The sequence below is a fragment of the Cornus florida genome, unplaced genomic scaffold (assembly GCF_030987335.1).
Source record: "Cornus florida cultivar Cherokee Brave unplaced genomic scaffold, ASM3098733v1 CherokeeBrave_3.0.0_Hap2_Chr11, whole genome shotgun sequence".
NCBI lineage: Eukaryota > Viridiplantae > Streptophyta > Magnoliopsida > Cornales > Cornaceae > Cornus > Cornus florida.
The window spans coordinates 104054483-104075550 of NW_026775581.1; the positions used below are offsets into that span (position 1 = coordinate 104054483).

Sequence of the window (21068 nt, forward strand, 5' to 3'; positions counted from 1 at the left end):
GCCTTCTCAATGTCCAACTTACACAGAACACCCGAGACCCCACTACGCAATCTGGAGTCCACACACTCACTTGCAATAAAGACTGAATCCAGAATCTGACGGCCTCCGACAAAAGCGTTTTGAGAGTCCGAAATGATGCCATCTATAACTTTCCGCAATCTTTTTTTTTTTTTTTTTTTTTTGATAAGTAAGAAAAATCCCTAACATCCAACGCTTCCCTACCCCCCCCCCCCCCCCCGAACCCCATCCTCTCCATTAAGTAAAGAAGGAAGCTCCAACTCACATGGTCATACGCCTTCTCAATGTCCAACTTACAAAGAACACCCGGGACCCCACTACGCAATCTGGAGTCCACACACTCACTTGCAATAAGGACTGAATCTAGAATCTGACGGCCTCCGACAAAAGCGTTTTGAGAGTCCGAAATGATGCCATCCATAACTTTCCGCAATCTTTTTTTGTTTTTTTTTTTTATAAGTAAGAACTCCCCCCCCCCCCCCCCCCCCCCTCTTCCCTTTTGGAATGAGAGCAATGAACGTGGCATTCAAGCTTTTCTCAAAAGATCCCCGAGAATGGAAAGCATGAAAAGTGCCCATCACCTCACCCCTTAACCACCTCCCAGCACTCTAAAAGAAATCTCGTGGTAAAACCATCTCTTCAAAGCAATCAGAACTTCCTCCTCAGAAAAAGGCAACTCCAAGCCTAAGCACTCCTAAGAAATAGAGTCAAACTGCATCCCTTCAAGCAAAGGTCTCCCCTCAACAGTCTCTGTGAACAACTTCTCAAAAAACTCTGAAAATCCTTTGCAGATCTTCTCCTCCTTACAAAAAATAACCCCCTCAACCCAAATCCTCCCTATATGATTGCCTCTTCTATGAGCATTGGCCAATCTGTGGAAAAATTTTGTGTTTCTATCCCCCTCCTTAAGCCACAAAGCTCGAGATTTTTGCCTCCACGAGATCTCCTCCATGATTGCAATCTCAGTAAACTCCGCCTTGCACTCCGCCCTCTAACCTTCAAAGCTTCCACCAAATCCCCTTAACCCTCCATCCGGTCAATAGCCGCAATCTCAGCAAGAACCCGATTTTTTCTCCATTCTAGATTCCCAAAGACCTCTTTATTCCAAGTCTTAAGATTCTCCTTTAAGAGACGCAATCTGCCTGCAAGCACATGATTAGGGGTGCCAACCACACCATACCACCCCCACCAAAGACGGATCCTCTCCAGAAAACCCTCAGCCCACAGCCACATATTCTCGAATCTGAAAGGAGAACGTCTACTACACAATCCGCCACAATCCAACATCAACGGAACATGGTCAGAGATAGGATGAGCCAAAGTAGCCTGAACAACATCAGAGAACCTCTCCTCCCACTCCCTCGACACAAGGAATCTGTCAATCCGAGAAAGGGTAGGGGAAGAGCGACCACTGGACCAAGTAAACGGTCCTCCAACCAAAGGCAAATCAACCAGCCCAAACTCATCAATAAACTCCAAGAGAGCCTCCATATCAGACGTCCACCTACCTCCCGTTGACCTCTCGAACGGAGAACGAACAACATTGAAGTCCCCTCCAATACACCAAGGCAAACACCATCGACTTCAAATCTCCCCCAACTCCTCCCAAAGCAAGTGGTGCTCACCGTCCTCCGAAGGACCATAAACACCCGAAAAAACCCAATGAACACCATCCTCTACCAAAGCAAGAATGCATGAAATAGAGAAACGCCCAACCTGAGCATCCACTTTAGACACCCAACTGTTATCCCACATGATCAAGATGCCCCCCGAGGAACCAACAGCATCCAAAGCAATCCACTCCACAAATCTCCCACCCCAAAGACTCCTCACAATCCTATTAGACATCGAAGCAAGTTTGGTCTCTTGGAGACACACCACATGACCCCCACCTTTACAAATAACCGACTTCACCACTTTCCTTCTAACCGGGTCATTGAGACCCCAGACATTCCATGAAAGAATTTGTAGCTTCATAGGGGAACACGTGGAAAAGTAAACCCTCCCCTCCTTCCACCACCTCTCCCTCCTGATCTGGACCCCTATTTCTCCTTTCATACGTGATAAAATCATTGGGACTTTGCATCACTGTCTCCCCTCTCTCCTCCTGCAACCCTAATTTACCACTCACCTTTTCCTTAAAATGAGAATTGAGAACATCATTAAACAAACACATCGCCTCATACACCCTACCCTCAAAAGAAACACCCAACAAAGGACCCACTTCCAAACCCTTCTCCCTCACCCACTCCTCCTCAAGGTCATTTACTCCAACATCAGTCGAGTCACTTGCCCAATTCCCCCCTTGCGGAACAACAGCCAAATTCACTACTTGTTCCAAGTCTTCCCATGGAATCATGCCCGAGTCCCCATCAAAGGAAGAACCTGCAGCTCCCTCCCAATCATCAAGAACAGAAAAAGGAATGCAAGCAAAACTGCGAAACAAGCTTCTCTGTCAAAACGCCTCCTAAGTCACAAAGAAAACCTTTCAAAGCCAAATGGTCCCATAACTCCTTCAATAGAACAGAGGCCGTTTCATCATCAAGCTTCACCTTCACATCCCGACCTACACAAACCGTAACTCCCTCACACAAACCTTCACTTCGACGAGAGAAACCAAGCCTATTCCCAAAATCACTATCATGCCTGGATCAAAACCCGACTGCGAATATATTCCAGCCCATTTACACATAGGCCGGAATCTAGTGCTTATCCTGGCAACACATGGCATTGGGATAGGTAAACCAAATACAGACCTAGCCTTTCACAATATTAGGAACAAATTGGCAGCTCTTAGCCATGGATCCATATTCTCAAATCTTGCAACCCAAGCTTTTACTGCTGCAGAAAGCAATGACCCATATTTTAGTCATTCACAGATATAAAACTCTATCCTACCTTTCAACCACTGAAGTTCAAAGATATCCAAACCGTAGCCCACAGTAAACTACTCATCAAAAGAGCTATTCTGGAATGTCAAGTGTTCTACCATGTTGCACTCCCTTTTTATCTAACTATTCAAAAAACCTACCTTGTATTATTCAAAGGGCATTGTTCAAGAAACAGAATCTTACATACCACATTTGTAAACCCAAATAGAATCTGGATACTTCCTCACCTTCTAAACCTATCAGGAGATTCAATTCAAGATAACAACTATCACTTGGATCAACATTTTACCTCTCTCCAAGCAATACTAAGTTCTACATTAAGAAGACCAAGTAAAAAAGAAAATTGTAACAGAAATATTTTTATTAAAGAAATCTAGTTCAAAAATCAAAAAACAAAAAAACAAAGTTACAGATTAAACTGCCTAAAATATAAATTATATTAAGTGAACAACCTCTGCAGTATGCTTGTAGGGAAATTGCAGCTGCTCGGGTTGAGACAAAATCCCTGCGTGAATTGAATGTCCGGAGTCGACCCTGTATACGCTTTGCAGCAAAATCCAATACCTCAGCACGTCGGGAATCCAACACACCAATCTGACCAGCTCTAAGAAAAACTTTGGTCTTCCCTAGCTGCAAACAAAAAGTGAATAAATGCAAGAACATGAATAAAATAGATAAATGGAATATCCAACAACTGTCACTTTATAAGCGTAATTAATTTACAATTTAAAACAGTTTTTTTTTCAGGAAGGTAACAATGGAAAGAGTTAATAATCTAAAATTATAAATAATCACAACAAATTAAGATAGAACTTAGGATAACAATTTTAATTGAAATCTGCAGAAGCATACTTGGAAATTCTCAAGCTTTAAATTTTGCAGTATTTTCTCTGTCGTAATTTTTGCGTCATAACTGTAAAAGCATCATATAGGTAAGCAAAAAATCAGACATCAAATAATAGTAAAGATGGAGGAAAAAGAACAAAAACAACAAAAAAGATATATATATATATATATATATATCAGCAAACAATGCACAACATATGTGAAAGGATCTGTATGGATATATAATAGAAAATTGTCATTATGCAAACATCTAGATATGATTCCATTCATATGTAAGGTGAATTACACCATGCCCTCAACCTTGAACTGGTCCACTATACCATTTATATTAAAGAAAGAACAATTCAACAGCAATGCCCTTCTTTCATCAAAAGCATACATCATCATCATCATCATCCTTGCCTTCTATCCCATATGGATGGGGTGGGCCACATTAACTCTCTTTTCTCAAGACATGGAAGCATGTTGAAACCAAATCCCACATAAAATCACGAACTACGGCTCTATAGGCCATGAGAAATTGTATTCCTAAAATGGAGGGGCCAAAAAAAAGAATTGTAGAAGATGAAGTGCAGCAGATTGGAAAAGCATGCAAAAGGAGGAAAAAAGAAATAAATGCTACTAAACAGATTTGAGGGATCACTGAGGTATATTTATTCAAAAAAGATTTATTTGTTACACATTGACATATTACTTGCAAAAGAAACAACAAACCGAAATTCAGAAACATGCAGTATAAACAATAAGAGCAAATCGTTTAGAAAAAATACTCAATAAGCACTACAAAACACACCACTAGTAACCCACCTTCCATCCATAATATCCAAAGCTATTAGTCCAAAGCGATCCACAAACTCGTGATAAGTTTTCCGAGTGGGATAACCTGCCAGACTTATCCGAACAGCCTCTAAAACACCCTGCACAAAATCAAACACCAGCATATGAGACTATTTTACGACTCCATGTGGGAGAAATAACCTACAGTGAGAAAGAGGAAGACTAATGGGTAGAAAGAGAGAATTGAAAGAGAGAGTGTCTGTCCATGTGCGTGTTTATACTGCAATCAATTAGGAAGAAAAGTAACTTGTTTGGGATAGGATGCAACTCTTTAAAATGCAAGTCATTTAATTCTGCTTCTCTTCAGCGAAATCAATAGAGATGATTAGTTCTATGAATTATTATTAACAATAATATTTGACAAACCTATTCTGCCCGGAATAGTATGCAAACTAGTAAGCAAAGAAGAGTACAAAGAGCAGTTTTGATGATACCAACTTCAAGAACAATTACAGCATTAGCAATTGCCAGCTTTATTAACCTAATTGTTCATATCCATTGTTTAAGGGTGTTCCATGTCTACCCAAGGACAGAAATCATTACGTGATGGAAATCGTGGACCTTGGACAACTCTCTATCAAAGCCTCATGTTCAGGTACTAACGTTTCATGCCCATTTTATCACATAACAAGCATCTATAGAACTACGCAAACGAAGGAAAACTAATGTGGTTGAACAACACAAGGCAAAAAACAAACATTTTATCACTTGCTAACCATCTATAGGACTATCTATATAAATACCCAAACAATGTAAAACTAATGTGGTTGGACAACATAAGGCACAAACAGGGACGGAACCATAAACTTATTTCAGGGGAGTTGCAATGAGCATGATCAATTTTTTTATTTTTAATAACTAACAGTGCAGCAAAATATTAAGCCAAAAAATAGAATTTCAATAATCAAGATTCAAATACTATGTCATTATTCTAAAGATATAAAGTAAAAAAGTTCAAAAATATAAAATATGAACATTAAGTTCATAAATTGCAGTTAAATTTAGAGAACAAGAGAGAGAAAAAAGAATAAGAAACAAAAATGTCCTTGCACATGCATCATATATGAGTGCAAGAATTAAAAAATATATATTAAAAAGAGAAAAAATAGAAGAATAAGAAGAAGAAAAAATAAAAGAAAAGAAAAGAAAAATGAATGAACTTTGCAGAGGAAAATTAGGGTCTGATTGAAGAAAGTGAATGCAAATTTAAAAAGAATAAGAAGAAGAAAATAAAAAGGAAAGAAAAATGAATGAACTTAAAACAGGAAAATTAGGGTTTGATTGAAGAAAGTGAATGCAATTTTTTTTAAACGGATCATAGAAACTTGAAAAGGCAAAAAAAACAATAAAAAGGTAAAAGAGAAAAGAAAGAATTTAAAGAATTTTATAGGGAAACTTTGTAAAATTACATAAACTAAAGTAAATAAATAAACATATTGAAGAGTCACATTACGCCCGAGGGGCAATTTTAGAAATCAAGAATTTTAGTGGCGTCATATTATATAAAAAACTTACAAAATGAGGAGCCACATTTTTTGGGGGGGTGGGCCTAATGTGGCTCCGTCCCTAGGCACAAACATCCCTATGCGGAAAAACCTAAAAGTACAGGACAGATACAAAGAAAGGACAAGGTAAAATGAAATAAGATAAACTTAATTATTTTATAGCAGAAAAATATAAAACTATGCATAATCTATCTTCATTGTTAACAATCACTTTCAAGTTTAGACAACTACGTACATATTGTACCATTTGTAGTTCCATCACATTAATTTCCACAAGAGAGAGCGTAAAATAAGAGCTCAATGTGTGTCAGTTTAAATCTTTGATCACATTTATGGGGTGTCAAGGAATGTAGATGTGGTCATGTTTAGTATCTTATCTCCTGTGTCAATTTTCCTCAAAGTTAACAAGGCCACAAAAATGAAAAAATACTTCCTGCATTGAAAACAAAATGAAATTGATACATCAGGGCTTAGCAAGTGAAATTTAAATGCATCACTCTGTTGGGCAGAGTCATCATGGTCATAAAGGAACTACAATGATTCAACAATGTTGGAAAGTACAACATAAGGTTAAAAGGTGCCAAATGATGAAACAATAAGAATAAAGATAAGAAACATTAAACCAAACCATGAAACGGAAGGGTATAATACCAAGTAATCTTTTGACAACATGTACAGACATGGAATTCCTGAAACATAAAAAAAATCATAAATGAAGAATTTCTTATGTTACTGACCCCACAGCGTAGCTGATGTAAGATACTTTGGTTCTCGAACTTGTGAGGCCGGTTCAAAGAGTTTGGCTTCACACAGCGAATGTAATGAGGCTCCGTAGAATTGAGGGTTTCCATTAGAGCTTGAAGTTGTTGCTATGAAAAAGAAAGAAAAAAAAAAGTTGCAACCATAACTTGCTGTTAACAAGATGTAGAAATAAATGCAGAAGCACGACATTACTAAAGCATGACATATTTCCAAGTTTAAAAAAGGTTTCAAGTGAGCAAAATAAAAAATTAAAAATAATGAACATAAATGCACAACAGATAACATAACAATGTTAGAAAGCAACTTAACTAAAAGTCCGACAAAATGTAAACAGTAATAAAAATAGAAATTTGCTGGCAACCCTCAGGAAGGCCCCAAAGGAATTGTAAAGAGGCAAAAAACATAGCGCAGCAGCCAATAATCAAGGTGATGCAGCAGTGGGTAGGGGCGATTCGAGAACAGAATTCAAGTAAATAAGAAAGAGGTTAAGATAGAGATTGAGAGAGAAATCAGAATGAGGGAGAAGAGAAGAATAATAGAGGGAGAAATCAGAATTGAGGGAGAAGAAACCACAATAATTTCTGAATAATAATCAATATCAAAAGTTCTCTTTCACAATGTCTAAACCAACATATAAATAGGCATCGAAGAAAACCCTAAAATTCCTATTACCATAAATAAAACCCTAAAGTTCAATAATAATTATAAAAGCAAACACCCTAATTCTATCTTTCTTTCCCACGTCTCCAATAGTAGGTGTGGGCCATATGGACTTCAAGCTCTCGGGCCAGGCCCGGTTCTCCATCATTCCCTCCCGGTTGAGAAGAACTCTCCTCCGGAGAGTATATGCAAATGTATATCTTCAAAAAGTAAGAGTCAACATAATAAAGTTGTTTCACTACAATCCATGTAAAATCCGAAGCTGGCAAGTAATTGTGGACATCCCAAATACGATCAATCCAATCCATATACTGCAGCTGAGAAGACGGAAGTGTCAGTGCTGATGCTGAGAAAGATGGAACGCTGCCTGTGGGAACACATGCCAACAAAATAGGAGGCTCAAAGGTGCCTCGGTTAGGTAACAGATACTCCACATCAAAAATTGAACTAGTACTCATATCCAAAGACCAGTCAAAGAAATATGCATTCGGTCCTGATTTTTGAATGATGTGGAAAAGTCTATCAATTTTGGCATGTTTCATCTGGAAGGAGTTTTTATGATAAGGTTGAGGTAGCGCACAGATTATAGCATAATCTCCTTCAATTAATTCATGATTCCTATGATGAGCATATGCAATGAGTTCATAATCCTTTTTACTCAAGACAATTTCTTGTCGAATATCGACATAAAAATCATGAACAAGCCGAACGAAGGAATCAACAAACTCAAGTCAATACATACATGGAGGTGGATGATAATAATCAATGGACTGGCATGGTAAAGAGTTGTAGATGATCTCCAAAGAACAACCACCAGTACTTTGATTAGTCAAACTTGTATAAACATAATCCATGATAGGTAAAAGCAAGTTCCAAGTGTCTAGGTGCATGCCAATAATAAAACTAACCATCTTTCATAGACCTTGATTTACAACCTCAAATTTTCTTTCATTCAAAGGACAAGATGCAAAAGGAAACAGGTGGTGGTCAATCGGTGTTAAAGGTGCTTGTGCAATGAGGAGTCAGTTGATCACCTCCTTTTACATTGTAGTATGGCCAGAGATTGTTGGGATTTGATGCTTGGTTTATTTGGAGTTCAATGGGTTATGCCTTGTTCTTCTAGAGGGTTGATTGAAGCTTGGAGAGCCGTATCCGTTGGGGCTTCCATTCAAGATGCTTGGAGGGCTACGCCGCTTTGTATTTGGTGGTGTATTTGGCTCAAGAGAAATAGGAAATATTTTGATGGAAAAGAGAAGCCTGTTTCTATGCTTAAATTCTCTATTATTTGTACTCTTTTTTGCTGGGTTTCAGGGAGAGATTATAGATCTACGGAGGAAATTATTGTTTTTTTGACCTCTCTGAAGGACTAAGGCGCCCTTTAGCCTTTTGTTTTGTATCTTTGGGTTCCGCTCCCCTTTTTGAGCGTTTTTAATAAATTCTTACTTATCAAAAAGAAAAAAAGTGTCTTCCAGAAATTACTATTGTACTTGACATCCTTGTTTGACACAATGGAGGTGGATGACTCATGAAATTTAATCATCTCTTCAAGGCAATCTTGAGTGACCTCATTTTGTGCAAATTCATCATTTGGTTGACTCAATTTAACATGTTCCCCAAGGATGTGTGAGATTATGTGTCACGACTGAATATGATCTTGGGGCTAAGGCAATTGTGTTTTGCACAACAGTCATGTGTGGCAATTCAGACACATCTTGACAAACAGAAGCAACTATTTCCATAAAATCAGGGGACAAAAAGCCCAAAGTGTGTAGAACCTTTGGAAGACGGGGCTCAAGAATTTTAGCGCAATTTTTCAAGACTTTTTCTCCTAACGTATAAGATTGAGGTGAAATAGTCTGATTTCCTTTCCTAACACTAGTTAGAAGAGGACGAAGTAGCTCTACAGAGATATAGTCGCATTCCTCCAGTACTGTCAGTACAAGAGTCATAATTTGCACCATATGTTTAAAGATATTGTCCGGCAGATAATCTCTTATTTTGGTTAAAAAGTACTAAAGCATCTGGACAATCAATTCTTCACATTCCAAATCTAACATTATCAAACATGAATTGACACTTGCAAATGTGTTGAGGATTTTGACCCTTTTACCATAAGATGGACAAGATGTATCAAATAGATTTCCAAAAGATAATACAATCACCTGAAATACTTCTACCATTTGATCATCATTATAGGGAAAATCTGGTGCTGTAATCCTTGTTAACTCACCAAGGCATGAAGCTTCTGCAACTCTAACATCACAATCTGAATGCTTTAAAAATTCTTTAGCAATTAAAGCCTTCATCATTGGAGAGACTGCAGCTTGCATTGAAGCACATGGGTGCTGGTGTACTTTGCAAAACAAGTGATCAGTTTTGTTAAGCAACCAAAGGAGCTCACTGATTGAGGATGGAGGTTGACAAAGCCTATTTCCAATTTTCAAAAGTTGTTGTTCCAAATTTATTTTCAGTGTTGTTTTTGTTTCCCTTTCATTTCAACACCAGTTAATTCTATTTCTGTGAGATGGGAAGCTTGGTTTGGAATCAACAATCTTAACCTTGCTTGGCTTAGAACAAAGCCATTGGGAACATAAAACAATGTTCTCCTCCGACATCGTTGCGTATTAATGGAATGGAACAGACATAAGAATGGTTGAAGATAATGCAAATATAGGATTCAAATTGAATTAAGCAAATCAAATTATAAACTGACACAATGCACAACTAAGAAAATCATAATGCAATGAAATCGATTATGCTAGAAATCATGCACTAGTGCGAGTATTTAGATGCAAAAATAAAGTTTAATGGACCTTCTGCAATTTCTAGACTAATCAATTGGATAAAACTTAACAGTACTAATCACAATTTTAATTTGAAGTATGTGTACCTTTTCCTTAGTCCTCTGTAGCTCCCAAGTGCTGAATATTACCCAAATGTGGCTGTGAGAATTGAAAAAAAATTTTTTTTTTTTAACTGGTTTACTCCTGAACTGGTTCTCTTCCGGAACTGTTTGAACTGGTTTATTTCAGAACTAGAATAACTTTGTGCTCGTAATCAAACTGGTCCAATCTTGCCACTAAAATATATAATAATCTGCTACTTCCCAAATTGCGTAACAGAAGTTTTAGGCTTTTGGGGTGGAACGAGAGCAGCGACGCGATGAAGAAGAGAATAGAAGCTGACCGGCGACGACGTCAAGATGCCGGCGACGACCTAACAAACGCCGGTGAACGAGATGATGGCGAGGACTGTGGATGAGATTACAGCGAGATGCTATTTAGTTTACTGATTGGTGATACGAGCTATGGAAGTTTCAACTTCTGGCGACGACCACATGACACAACTGCTTTCCGACTGTGGTTGTTGCGATGAAACAGCGAAGCACGACTCCGGCGATGATGGTAGCAACAGACTCCGAAAAGGACTTGCAGCAGCGAGGATGATTGACGACAATGAGTTTTCCAGCGAAGATGATTTTCTCAGTGTTAGTATTTGCAGAAAATTCGCTGGGTTTGGGTTAATAGCTTGGTCGGGTCGGTGACCGGGTATGGATATGGCGATTGGTTCATGCGACTAGGGTTTGGTTATTGAGGGATGGATTAGAGTTTTGTTTGGGTTGCTGGAGATGGTGTATGGCTATTTCTGTGGTAATAAAAATAACAGTAATAACAGTGCGTTTTGGGTATGTTGTTTGTGGGTGAACAATTGGGTTTTGGGTTTCAACTAAGGTTTTTCGGATGAGGGGCTGTGGGCTTAGGGTTTAACTTGAATGCTGCGATTTGTTGCAAATGAAATTGATGGCGGCTAGGGTTGAATGGGGCTGGTGCTAGGGTTTATGCTTGTTGATAAACAGTAGTATGGGTTTAACTTTGCTGAAATAATTAAACTTTGAATCTTTTGCTCTAATACCAATTGATGCAGCAGCGGGTAGGGGCGATTCGAGAACAGAATTCAAGTAATTAAGAAAGAGAAATAGAAGAAGAATAATAGGGGAAGAAATCAGAATGAGGGAGAAGAGAAGAATAATAGAGGGAGAAATCAGAATTCAGGGAGAAGAAACCACAATAATTTCTGAATAATAACCAATAATCAATATCAAAAACTGTCTTTCACAATGTCTAAACCAACATATAAATAGGCATCGAAGAAAACCCTAAAATTCCTATTACCAAAAATAAAACCCTAAAATTCAATAATAATTATAAAAGCAAAAGCCCAAATTCTATCTTTCTTTCCCATGTCTCCAATAGTGGGTGTCGGCCATATGGACCTCAAGCTCTCGGGCCAGGCCCGGTTCTCCATCACAAGGGTGTCTGGTGCTAAAGTGATCTGGAAAAGCTCTGCTACAAGCATAATCAAGGATCCGCGCTTAGGTGAGCACCCAACAATTGCCTGTAGCTCAACTTGGATCACCCAACAACAAACCCCAGCTCTATAAAACCTATAAAGGAAACCTGGTCCTGGACCCAGCATAAAGACTGCCAGGAACGATATAAAAAATTACCTTAAATCTAGAAGCCACCGAAGAAAACTTGTAAGATGATCTTAAAGATTCCTCCGGTAGTGCAGGAAAAAGACCAGCGACAAAGGGGCATTTGGAAAAAGAGAGTAGATTGCAGTGTTCCACAACAACATAATCACGATTTTTATCCAAGAAAGAGTCCGTCTGATACATGACCTGCATAAAAATTATTGACAGAGAAATCATTGAGAAAATGCCCAGCGAACCAAAAGAATATATTCGATTTCAAATAATTGTGTCACATATAACATGCCTTGCCAGCATAGTGGGAAATGGTAAAATCTGTTTCAGAAAATTTTGCCTTCTCCAACCTTGGGTGGGCTCGGTAGTTCTGAAACAGCTTGGTTGAAAATGATTTATGTGTTGATTTGGGAAACATGCTGCATAAAACAAAAAATCAGGATAAGGGTAAGCTCAACTAAACAATTTAAAAGAGCAACACGCACCAATTCACAGTGGAGAACTTATACTGTACCAAGCTTCATCCAAAAGAGAAATTATTCCAGTTGGCTTCTGCAGAAGCATGTACAATAGCATGAGATGAAAGCATAACTGATGTCCAGGAAAACAACAAAAGCACACAAACACACTAAATGATGTATGTTACTACTACTTTTCTTTTGATACGGGAGGATTCTAATATATGTCGAAATCTAGCAGACCAGGTCCGCAACATAAACAGCATTTCAGATTTTGGAAGATTTTCACATCAAACTTCTCGTCTTCAATACAAGATCAAAACTATGCTTGAATCTTTACAAATATCAATCAAAGAATCATTGGACTATCACTAGATGTTAATTACAAGCTAGCTAAATCAGTCATCTTCAAAATGTAAACTATTTACGTCAATCTCATCTAAAAAATCTGTTGACAATCAGTGCTAATAAATAGTAAACGGAAAACAATACAATAACTTAAATTAGAAAGAAGTAGAAAATTAGTAGAACTGAGGGGTGGAATAGCATGAGACGAAACCTCGTTGTACGCAGATAACTAAAATTGAAACACGGGTTGGACCAAAAAAGACCACAAGTAAGGGCACATATTAGAGGATATAAATATTGAAGTTACACTCTCTCCAACACATAAGCTTTTAGAGTAGATGACAGCTAACAAATATGACACTGACACACTGACACACTAACACAAATCCATGTCGTATCTGTCAGACACATAGATCACTTCATTCTCACACTCTTAGGGGGAAAAAAAAGTACTAGCAAACACACCTTACAAAAGGAATAAAGTATAGGGTTCAATAGACGATCTCAGCAAACTCAACAACACACTATCAAAGAGAATATATAGAGAAATTGCTGATCGATTACGCATTTCCGTAGTATTTTTCCATATTTCATCGCGGTACCATGCTCAAAAATTTCATCAAACAAAAATAACCAAGAACAACAAAGTATTTGAGAAAAATAAAGAAAACCTTCTCAATCAGATCCAAAACATCTTGGTTGTCAATAAATTCAATATAGCTCCAATTGATTTCTTCCTTGCGATACTCTTCCTGCTCCATCTTAAAAACATGCTGAAAGAAATACAATAAAATAAGATAGCACAACAAAATAAAGCCACAATATGATAATTTGTCACAATCCTAATAATGATATGATAACATCCTATTGAATATCATTGCGCACCTCATTAAAATGTTGTTGAAGCTTTTCATTTGCAAAATTAATGCAAAATTGCTCAAAACTGTTGAATAGAAATGTCAACCAATCAATTAACTAAACCAAGTCCAAAGTCCAAACACCCAGCGAATCAAACACTACATACAAGAAATTGCAACAGCCAATGAAGGTAGTCTGTGTCACGAGCTAAATGCACAATTAGAAACGTAAAGTATACATGTTCAAGAAAAGACATCTGCCTAATTTGTAATATAGCGGTAAGAAACTTAAACCACTTGCAGACCAATGTTTGAAATACCATGATTAGAGAAATAAAATAGATCACACAAACTTTCAAATAAATTAATTGCCATCAAAGCCAGCAGTTAGTTCTTCAAATAGCTGTGGAAACAGCTAGCTTAAAGTTTGCAATCCTGGTTGAAGGGTCTTCTTCACTGGTCAATAGTTAGGCTAGATCAGCCAAATTGGGTTCTTTGCCATCAGGTGAGCGCAAGCGATCAGAGATTACCGTGTGAGATTGGGAGGATCCAAATTGGATTCTGAGATGGGCAGATGTGAGGCAGATGGTTTAGCTAGATGAGTGAAATTCCTTGCAGCCATTTGCAGAGCATGTTCATAGTTCAACGCTTCATCCTAATAGATCTTAGCAACAGGGTAAACTACTTTGGTTGGATGCTTTTTATTTTCTTTTCTCACTTGTTCTTATTCCCTGAAGAAAAACATTTTTGTTTTATTTTCCCTCCCCTCTTTCCCCCTCACTAATGGAAGTAATTTATCTTCTCAAAAGGGGAAAAAATAAATAAATTGACTTACCCCATAAAAAGAGGAAAAATCACCGTAAATACAATCCAAACCCATTTAGGTAAGGAAATTTACCTGTTATGTTTAAAGCATTCAAATCCATATATGTCTAGTACTCCAATTTGTATCCGGGAATCTTGATCCTGCCCAACAGACCTATTAATTTTTTCAACAAGCCTGAAACAAACATAGGAAGCACAAACGTTCTTGTCAAAGCAAAGCAAACCTTTGGATCCAGCAAAAGAAAAAGTTCCTGACAACAAATAAACAGCAAGCACACCAGTCAAACAGCCGAGCATAAACTGTCTTGGCCAAAGTATCTCGACCCGCGACAGCAGCATCACAATCTAGGGCTTTAACGATGATCCCTTCACGAGTTTGAATTGAGCGTGTGCACAACGTGGCTAGCAAAAGATTTGCATCACACCTGGGCAAAGAAACAACTCAGTCATTCAGCTTATCACAAGGAAATAACCAATAGTAAACTATGATAAATGATTCCATCATTAATTGAGAACAAAACTACAAAGGCTCAGCATCAAACAAACCCAGGCTCAATGAGTTTTCATCTTTACCACAGGCAAAACAATCTATTCAACACTCGGTCCAAGTTAATAGATAAATATTTTACTCAAGCATCTAAAAAGCTCCATATATTCTTTCTTTTAAAAAAAAAAAAAAAAACTCCAAATATTATGTCAATACTACATTTACATATGGGGGTGCTTCAAAATATAATATCTTCATCATTAAATTTGAATGTTTCGGGCTGTTGGTCTTGGATTGCAAACTCTCAGGGACGCTTTGAGGTGAGGTCTTTCTTCAAGTGCCTCTCATTAGTTCCTGGAGTTCGTTTCCCTTGGAAGTCTGTTTGGCGTTCCAAGGCTCCTCTTAAGGTGGCTTTCTTTGTGTGGACTTCGGTTCTGGGTAGGATTTTAACCCAGGATAATCTGAGAAGGAGAAGCCAGGTGGTGGTCAATCGTTGCTCTATGTGTCTTAGTGATGAGGAATCTGTGAATCACCTTCTTATTCATTGCCCTTTGGCTAGAGAGTGTTGGGTTTTGATGCTTGGCTTATTTGGTGTTTCTTGGGTTATGCCAGGATCTGCTAGAGGGTTGATTGAGGCGTGGAGAGGTTGCCCTGTGGGGGCTCTCAGTCAGGATGCGTGGAGGGCTACGCCACTTTGTGTGTGGTGGTGTTTATGGCTTGAAAGAACTTTGATTTCGGTGCTTAAATTCTCGATTATTTCCACTCTATTTTGTTGGGTTTCAGGAAGAGATCATAGTTCTTTGGAGGAAGTTGTTGATTTTTAGCCTCTTTGAAGGCTTGAGGCCTTTGTGGTCTTTTGTTTTTTTGGGTTCTGCTCCCCTTCTGAGCGTTTTTTATAAAATTTTTATTTATCAAAAAAAAAAAAAAAAAAATTAATGTTTCATTTTCTTCACTTTATTACAAGCAAAATATACTATGAGCTGCATGAGAGAATCAAACATATATAAATATATGTGAGAAAAGAAAGGCTTAGAAGGAGGTTATTAGAACTTAGTGTTGGCAAATTTCAACAGAATCTCAAGCCGCAATTTTTGTTTTATTTTCAAAATTTTGTTTAATTAGGTTATTATTGCGCATGTGTTCACTAATTTCCAATTGAGCAAAAAAAAATCATTAATGTCGCAAAGAGCATAGGAGTTGAACTTTTCAAAACTACAAGAAAAATAAGGCAATTCCATATTCTATAATTTAAATAGGCAGAATTGATAAAGAAGAGAGATTCCCAATAGATCCGACAAGTCACCTACATAAAAAGATTAGCAGCCATCTGCATATGAAAGCTTGACTTTTGGTCCCTTATAACTGAAGAGTCATGCTCTTTGCCTGGCGAAAATTCGATGTTTCCCAGGTGCAGAATGGCAGCCAACGTCCGAAATATGGCTTCCTATTCAAATGGAAAGATGTGAAGACAACAAAAAAAAATATTCTACAAAACTTTGATCAAAGTGGAAAAAATCAAGCTGCATAATAAACAAACACTCATAAAAAAATTTAAAACCTGTTCCTCAAGACTAATGCCAACGATATCCATTGCCCTTCTTGTCTTCATATATTCCTCAGCACTGCTCACTCCATCTAACTCATAAATTTTACTTTGATTCAAGTAGTGGAAGTGACTTGGATCTCCTAGCTTATACTTCTCTGCATCCTGAACAAATGAAAGAAAACCCCTAATATATAGTACGTAAGCTTGAAGAAAACGGCGGACATGATATAAGGATGACACCAGAAAATATCAAGAATTCTAATAAATGTCACACAGTACCTGCCATATACAATGATTTAACATAAAAAAACAACCAATATCATAAACCATAAAAATTTCTATATCAAGTAGAATATGACCAACATATGAATTAATTCGTCCTATGAGAGGCTTCAGTTTTAAAGGCACAATTACATCTTCAGATGATATCAAACATTTAAGAAAATTATCTATAAGTAAAAGAACATTTTAAACAAAATACTTTGGTGCAGCTTAGTAAGATATAACTTTTAATAAACTAAAGCATAACATAGTTCATTGATCCAAAAAAAAAGTATGACATGGTTCAAAAATAAAGTTTAGACATCTCTCAATAATTTTCTTTTTAAAAAATAAACAGAAACAAAAACACTAAGGTGCTGTTTCATAAAATTGAAAATTTTTTATTTTTTTTTTTATAAGTAAAATTGTATTAGAAAGCGTTCAAATGGGAAACGCGTCCCAAGAGCTGTACAGAAACGAAAAAAGATAAAGAAGAAAAATGAGATCTAAGGACCCAACGACCCCAAAAAGTCCATAATCTCATCCACAGAAACACAGTCTCTCCCCATACCCCAACTAAAAAGAGAGCAAAGAATAGTTAACTTCAAAGCCCCAATGGAGGTCCCCTCCCCATCAAAAGATCTTCGATTGCGTTCTTTCCAAAGACTCCACCAAATACAAAGGGGAATCACCTTCTAGAAATTACGGGCGCACGCCCCCACCCTTTGGCCCCTCCAACAATCAATCAAATCTCTTGAAGTCCGGGGCATAACCCACTGAACACCAAAGAGACACAACAAAAGGCTCTAGCAGTCGTGAGCCGCGGGACAGTGCAAGAGAAGATGATCCACGGACTCTCCATCATACATGCACAAGCAACACCGGTTAACGATAACATGTTGTCTCTTCTTCAAGTTGTCCAGAGTCAAGATCTTGCCCCAAACAGCAGTCCACACAAAGAAAGCCACCCAAAGAGGAGCCTTCAAGCGCCAAACCGTTTTCCACGGGAAGGTGGATCCACGAAACCCTGAGAGCTGGTGAAAAAAGGACCGGACTTTGAACGTCTCCTGAGGAGAAAGCACCCAAGTCAAAGAATCCGACCCGATGCCATCCACCTCTTGTCAATACAGAAGATCCAACAAACCAATGACCTCATCCAACTCCCAATCCTGAAAGGATTGCCGGAACTAAACATCCCAAGACAACCTACCACTATCAAGGCGATAGCAGTCAACAACCATAGCATATCTATCAGCAACAATCCTGAACAACCTCGGGTACAGACAAGACAAAGGACGGTCCTCGCACCAAGCATCCTCCCAAAACCAGATTTCCCTTCCTACCCGGACTCTGAATCTAATGTGCTTTGAGAACTCATCCCAACCTCTCCCAATGGATTTCCAAACCCTCACACCGACAGCAGACCTGACCGATCTAGCTGACCATCCCCCCCTCTCCTCCCCAAACCAACAAGAAACAACCTTCCTCCATAACCTATGTCGTTCACTGCTGAATCTCCAAAGCCACTTGCCTAAGAGGGCCTTATTGAAAGGGCCAATCTCCTAATCCCTAGGCCTCCCAACCTGAGGGGCCTGCAAACTTGCTCCCATCGAAAAAGATATACTTAAACTCCTCTCTTCTACCACCCCACAAAAAGTTACGTTGAAGCATCTCAAGTCTTCCAACAACAGCAAAGGGGATCTAGAAGAGCGAAAGGAAATAAAATGGTAGACTAGATAAAGTGCTCTTCACCAGGGTAACTTTTCCCCCCTTCGAAAGGTATTGCTTCTTCCACCCCGCCAGCCTTCTCTCGAAACGCTCAATCACTGGGTCCTAGCTTCCCACCCTTCTAGTCGAGACACCCAAAGGCAAGCTTAAATAAGAAATAGGGAAGGAGCTCGTCCTATACCCAAAGACAACTGCAAGAGACTCCACATCCTGAATATCCCCCACAGGGACAATCACACTCTTTCCCACGTTGACTTTCAGCCCAGAGACTGCCTGAAAGCAAACAAGAACACATCGCAAATATCTCAACTGGGACACCTCAGCCTCACAAAAAACCAGGGTGTCGTCCGCGAAAAGCAGATGAGAGATTTCCAACTGATGAGCTGCATCTGAACCAATCTTGAAGCCCCGAATGAACCCCAAGTCCACAGCCCTCCTCATCAACCTACTAAGAGCCTCCATGACAATAATGAAACAGGAGAGAGGATCCCCTTGCCTCAAACCACGAGAGCTGCCAAAAATCCCCCGATGGGGACCCATTAACCAACACCAAGAATCTGACAGACAAGACACAAGTAACGATCCATCGCCTCCATTTCTCTCCGAAACCCATCCTCTCTAACAGATAAAACAGAAAGTTCCAGCAAACATGATCATAGGCTTTCTCGATGTCCAGCTTGCACAAAACTCCAGGAATCCCGTTACTGAGCCTGAAATCCACACATTTACTAGCAATAAGGGTGGAATCCAGGATTTGTCTACCCCCGATTAACACTATCCAAAACCTCCCTCAATCGTAGCGCAAGGACTTTAGCAATCAGCTTATACATACACCCAATGAGACCAATGGGTCTGAAGTCCTTAACGTCAGTTGCCCCTCCCTTCTTGGGGATAAGGGCAATAAAAGAAGTATTCAATGACTTTTCAAACCTCCCATTAGAGTGGAACTTATGAAAAGTGCCCATAACCTCCTGACGAACAACCTCCCAGCTCTCCAGAAGGAACCTCATAGTGAAACCATCCGGACCTGGAGCCTTGTCACCATTACAACTCCTCAATGCCAAAAGAACTTCCTCCTCTGTAAAGGGTCTTTCAAGCCCTTCCTTATCCTCTATTGAAATAAAATTAAAATGAAGACATCCGCCCACACGCATCCAACAAAGAGGCTCAGTGTACAACCTCTGATAGAAAGAAACAATCCCAGTACGTACTTTCTCCTCAGAACTCAACATTGTTCCGTCCACACACATCCGCCCAATGTGGTTGCCCTTCTTATGGGCATTAGCGGTACGATGAAAGAACTTAGTATTACGGTCACCCTCTTTGAGCCACAACGCTAGAGATTTTTGCCGCCACAAGATTTCCTCCAAAACTGCAATTTCACCACATTCAGCCTAACAAGTTGCTCTACTGTTACGTTGAGACTCAACAAGACCACTCACTGCTTCCAATCTAACTCTGCGATGTCAGCGAGGGCTCTATTCTTCCTTCATTCCAGATTACCAAAAACCTCCTTATTCCATTTTTTAAGCTTATCTTTTAGAAGGCAAAGCTTCCCTGCTAAAATGAAGCTCGAAGTTCCCACAACCAAATCCTCCTCCCACCAAGATCGCACCAACCCTTGAAAATCCACCGCTTTAAGCCACATATGCTCAAATATGAAGGGGGTACGACGAGGACTCAACCCTCCACAGTCCAAAACCAAAGGAATGTGATTCGACGTAACTCTAACCAGAGCGGCCTGAACAACATCCAGAAACTTCTCCTCCCACTCTCCAGAGATCGAAAATCTATCCAAGCGGGAAAAAGTAGGCGTCTCCATCCCATTGGACCAAGTAAAAGAAGCACCCTCCAGTGGAAGATCAATAAACTGATGACCATCGATAAACTCCGAAAAAAGAATCATAGCCAGGGTCCATGGACCCAATAGATCTCTCCGATGGGGATCTCACCACATTAAAATCTCCTGCCACGCACCAAGGAAAAGGCCACCTCCCCTTCACCCCAGTAAGCTTCTCCCACAAAACTGGCCTATCGTAGTCATCCACCGGCCATACACACCAGAGAAGACCTAAGAGAAACCGTCCTCCTCCATCTTGAAGACACAGGACAGAGAAAAGCGCCCCTTACAAACATCCACCTTTGCCATCCATCTCCTATCCCACATGAGAAGAATGCCACCAGAAGTCCCTACTGAACTCAGGGTCTCCCACTCCACAAACGTATTTCCCCAAAAGACTCTTAACCACACGATCAGTCATAGATTCAATCTTTGATTCCTGGAGACACACTAAATGGACCCCCCATTCTCTCACTGCCATCTTCACCACCTTCCTCTTGCCCGAGTCATTGAGACCACGAACATTCCAAGATAAGATTTGTAGCTTCATGGAAAAACAAGATCACCCACCTCCCCCAAACGCCTCCCTCCCTCCTTATCACACCCTCTTTCCACCTCCCCACAAGCTTCCTATCGTACTTCACATCAAAACAAAGATTTCTCAGCTCCCTTTCCCCTCTCCAAGGAGAATGAATCTTCTTTTTTCTATTCCT

The 21068-nt window shown here is 39.2% G+C and overlaps 1 protein-coding gene across 2 annotated transcripts in view; it reads right to left on the minus strand.

The window, feature by feature from the left end:
* Positions 1 to 21068, minus strand: part of LOC132284530 (myosin-15) — a 66858-nt gene that overhangs the window by 30767 nt on the left and 15023 nt on the right. For both annotated transcript variants that reach the window (XR_009472305.1, XM_059786637.1), the window contains exons 7-19: positions 16539 to 16688; positions 16288 to 16424; positions 14772 to 14918; positions 14567 to 14668; positions 13697 to 13754; positions 13483 to 13584; positions 12520 to 12557; positions 12298 to 12424; positions 12027 to 12200; positions 6835 to 6966; positions 4563 to 4672; positions 3762 to 3822; positions 3362 to 3539 (exon numbers count right to left, since the gene is read on the minus strand). Coding sequence is in view for 1 of the 2 variants with exons in the window: in XM_059786637.1 (XP_059642620.1) it covers positions 3362 to 3539; positions 3762 to 3822; positions 4563 to 4672; positions 6835 to 6966; positions 12027 to 12200; positions 12298 to 12424; positions 12520 to 12557; positions 13483 to 13584; positions 13697 to 13754; positions 14567 to 14668; positions 14772 to 14918; positions 16288 to 16424; positions 16539 to 16688 (1516 nt within the window). In the remaining variant the exon portion in view is untranslated. The remainder of the gene's footprint in view (positions 1 to 3361; positions 3540 to 3761; positions 3823 to 4562; positions 4673 to 6834; positions 6967 to 12026; positions 12201 to 12297; positions 12425 to 12519; positions 12558 to 13482; positions 13585 to 13696; positions 13755 to 14566; positions 14669 to 14771; positions 14919 to 16287; positions 16425 to 16538; positions 16689 to 21068) is intronic.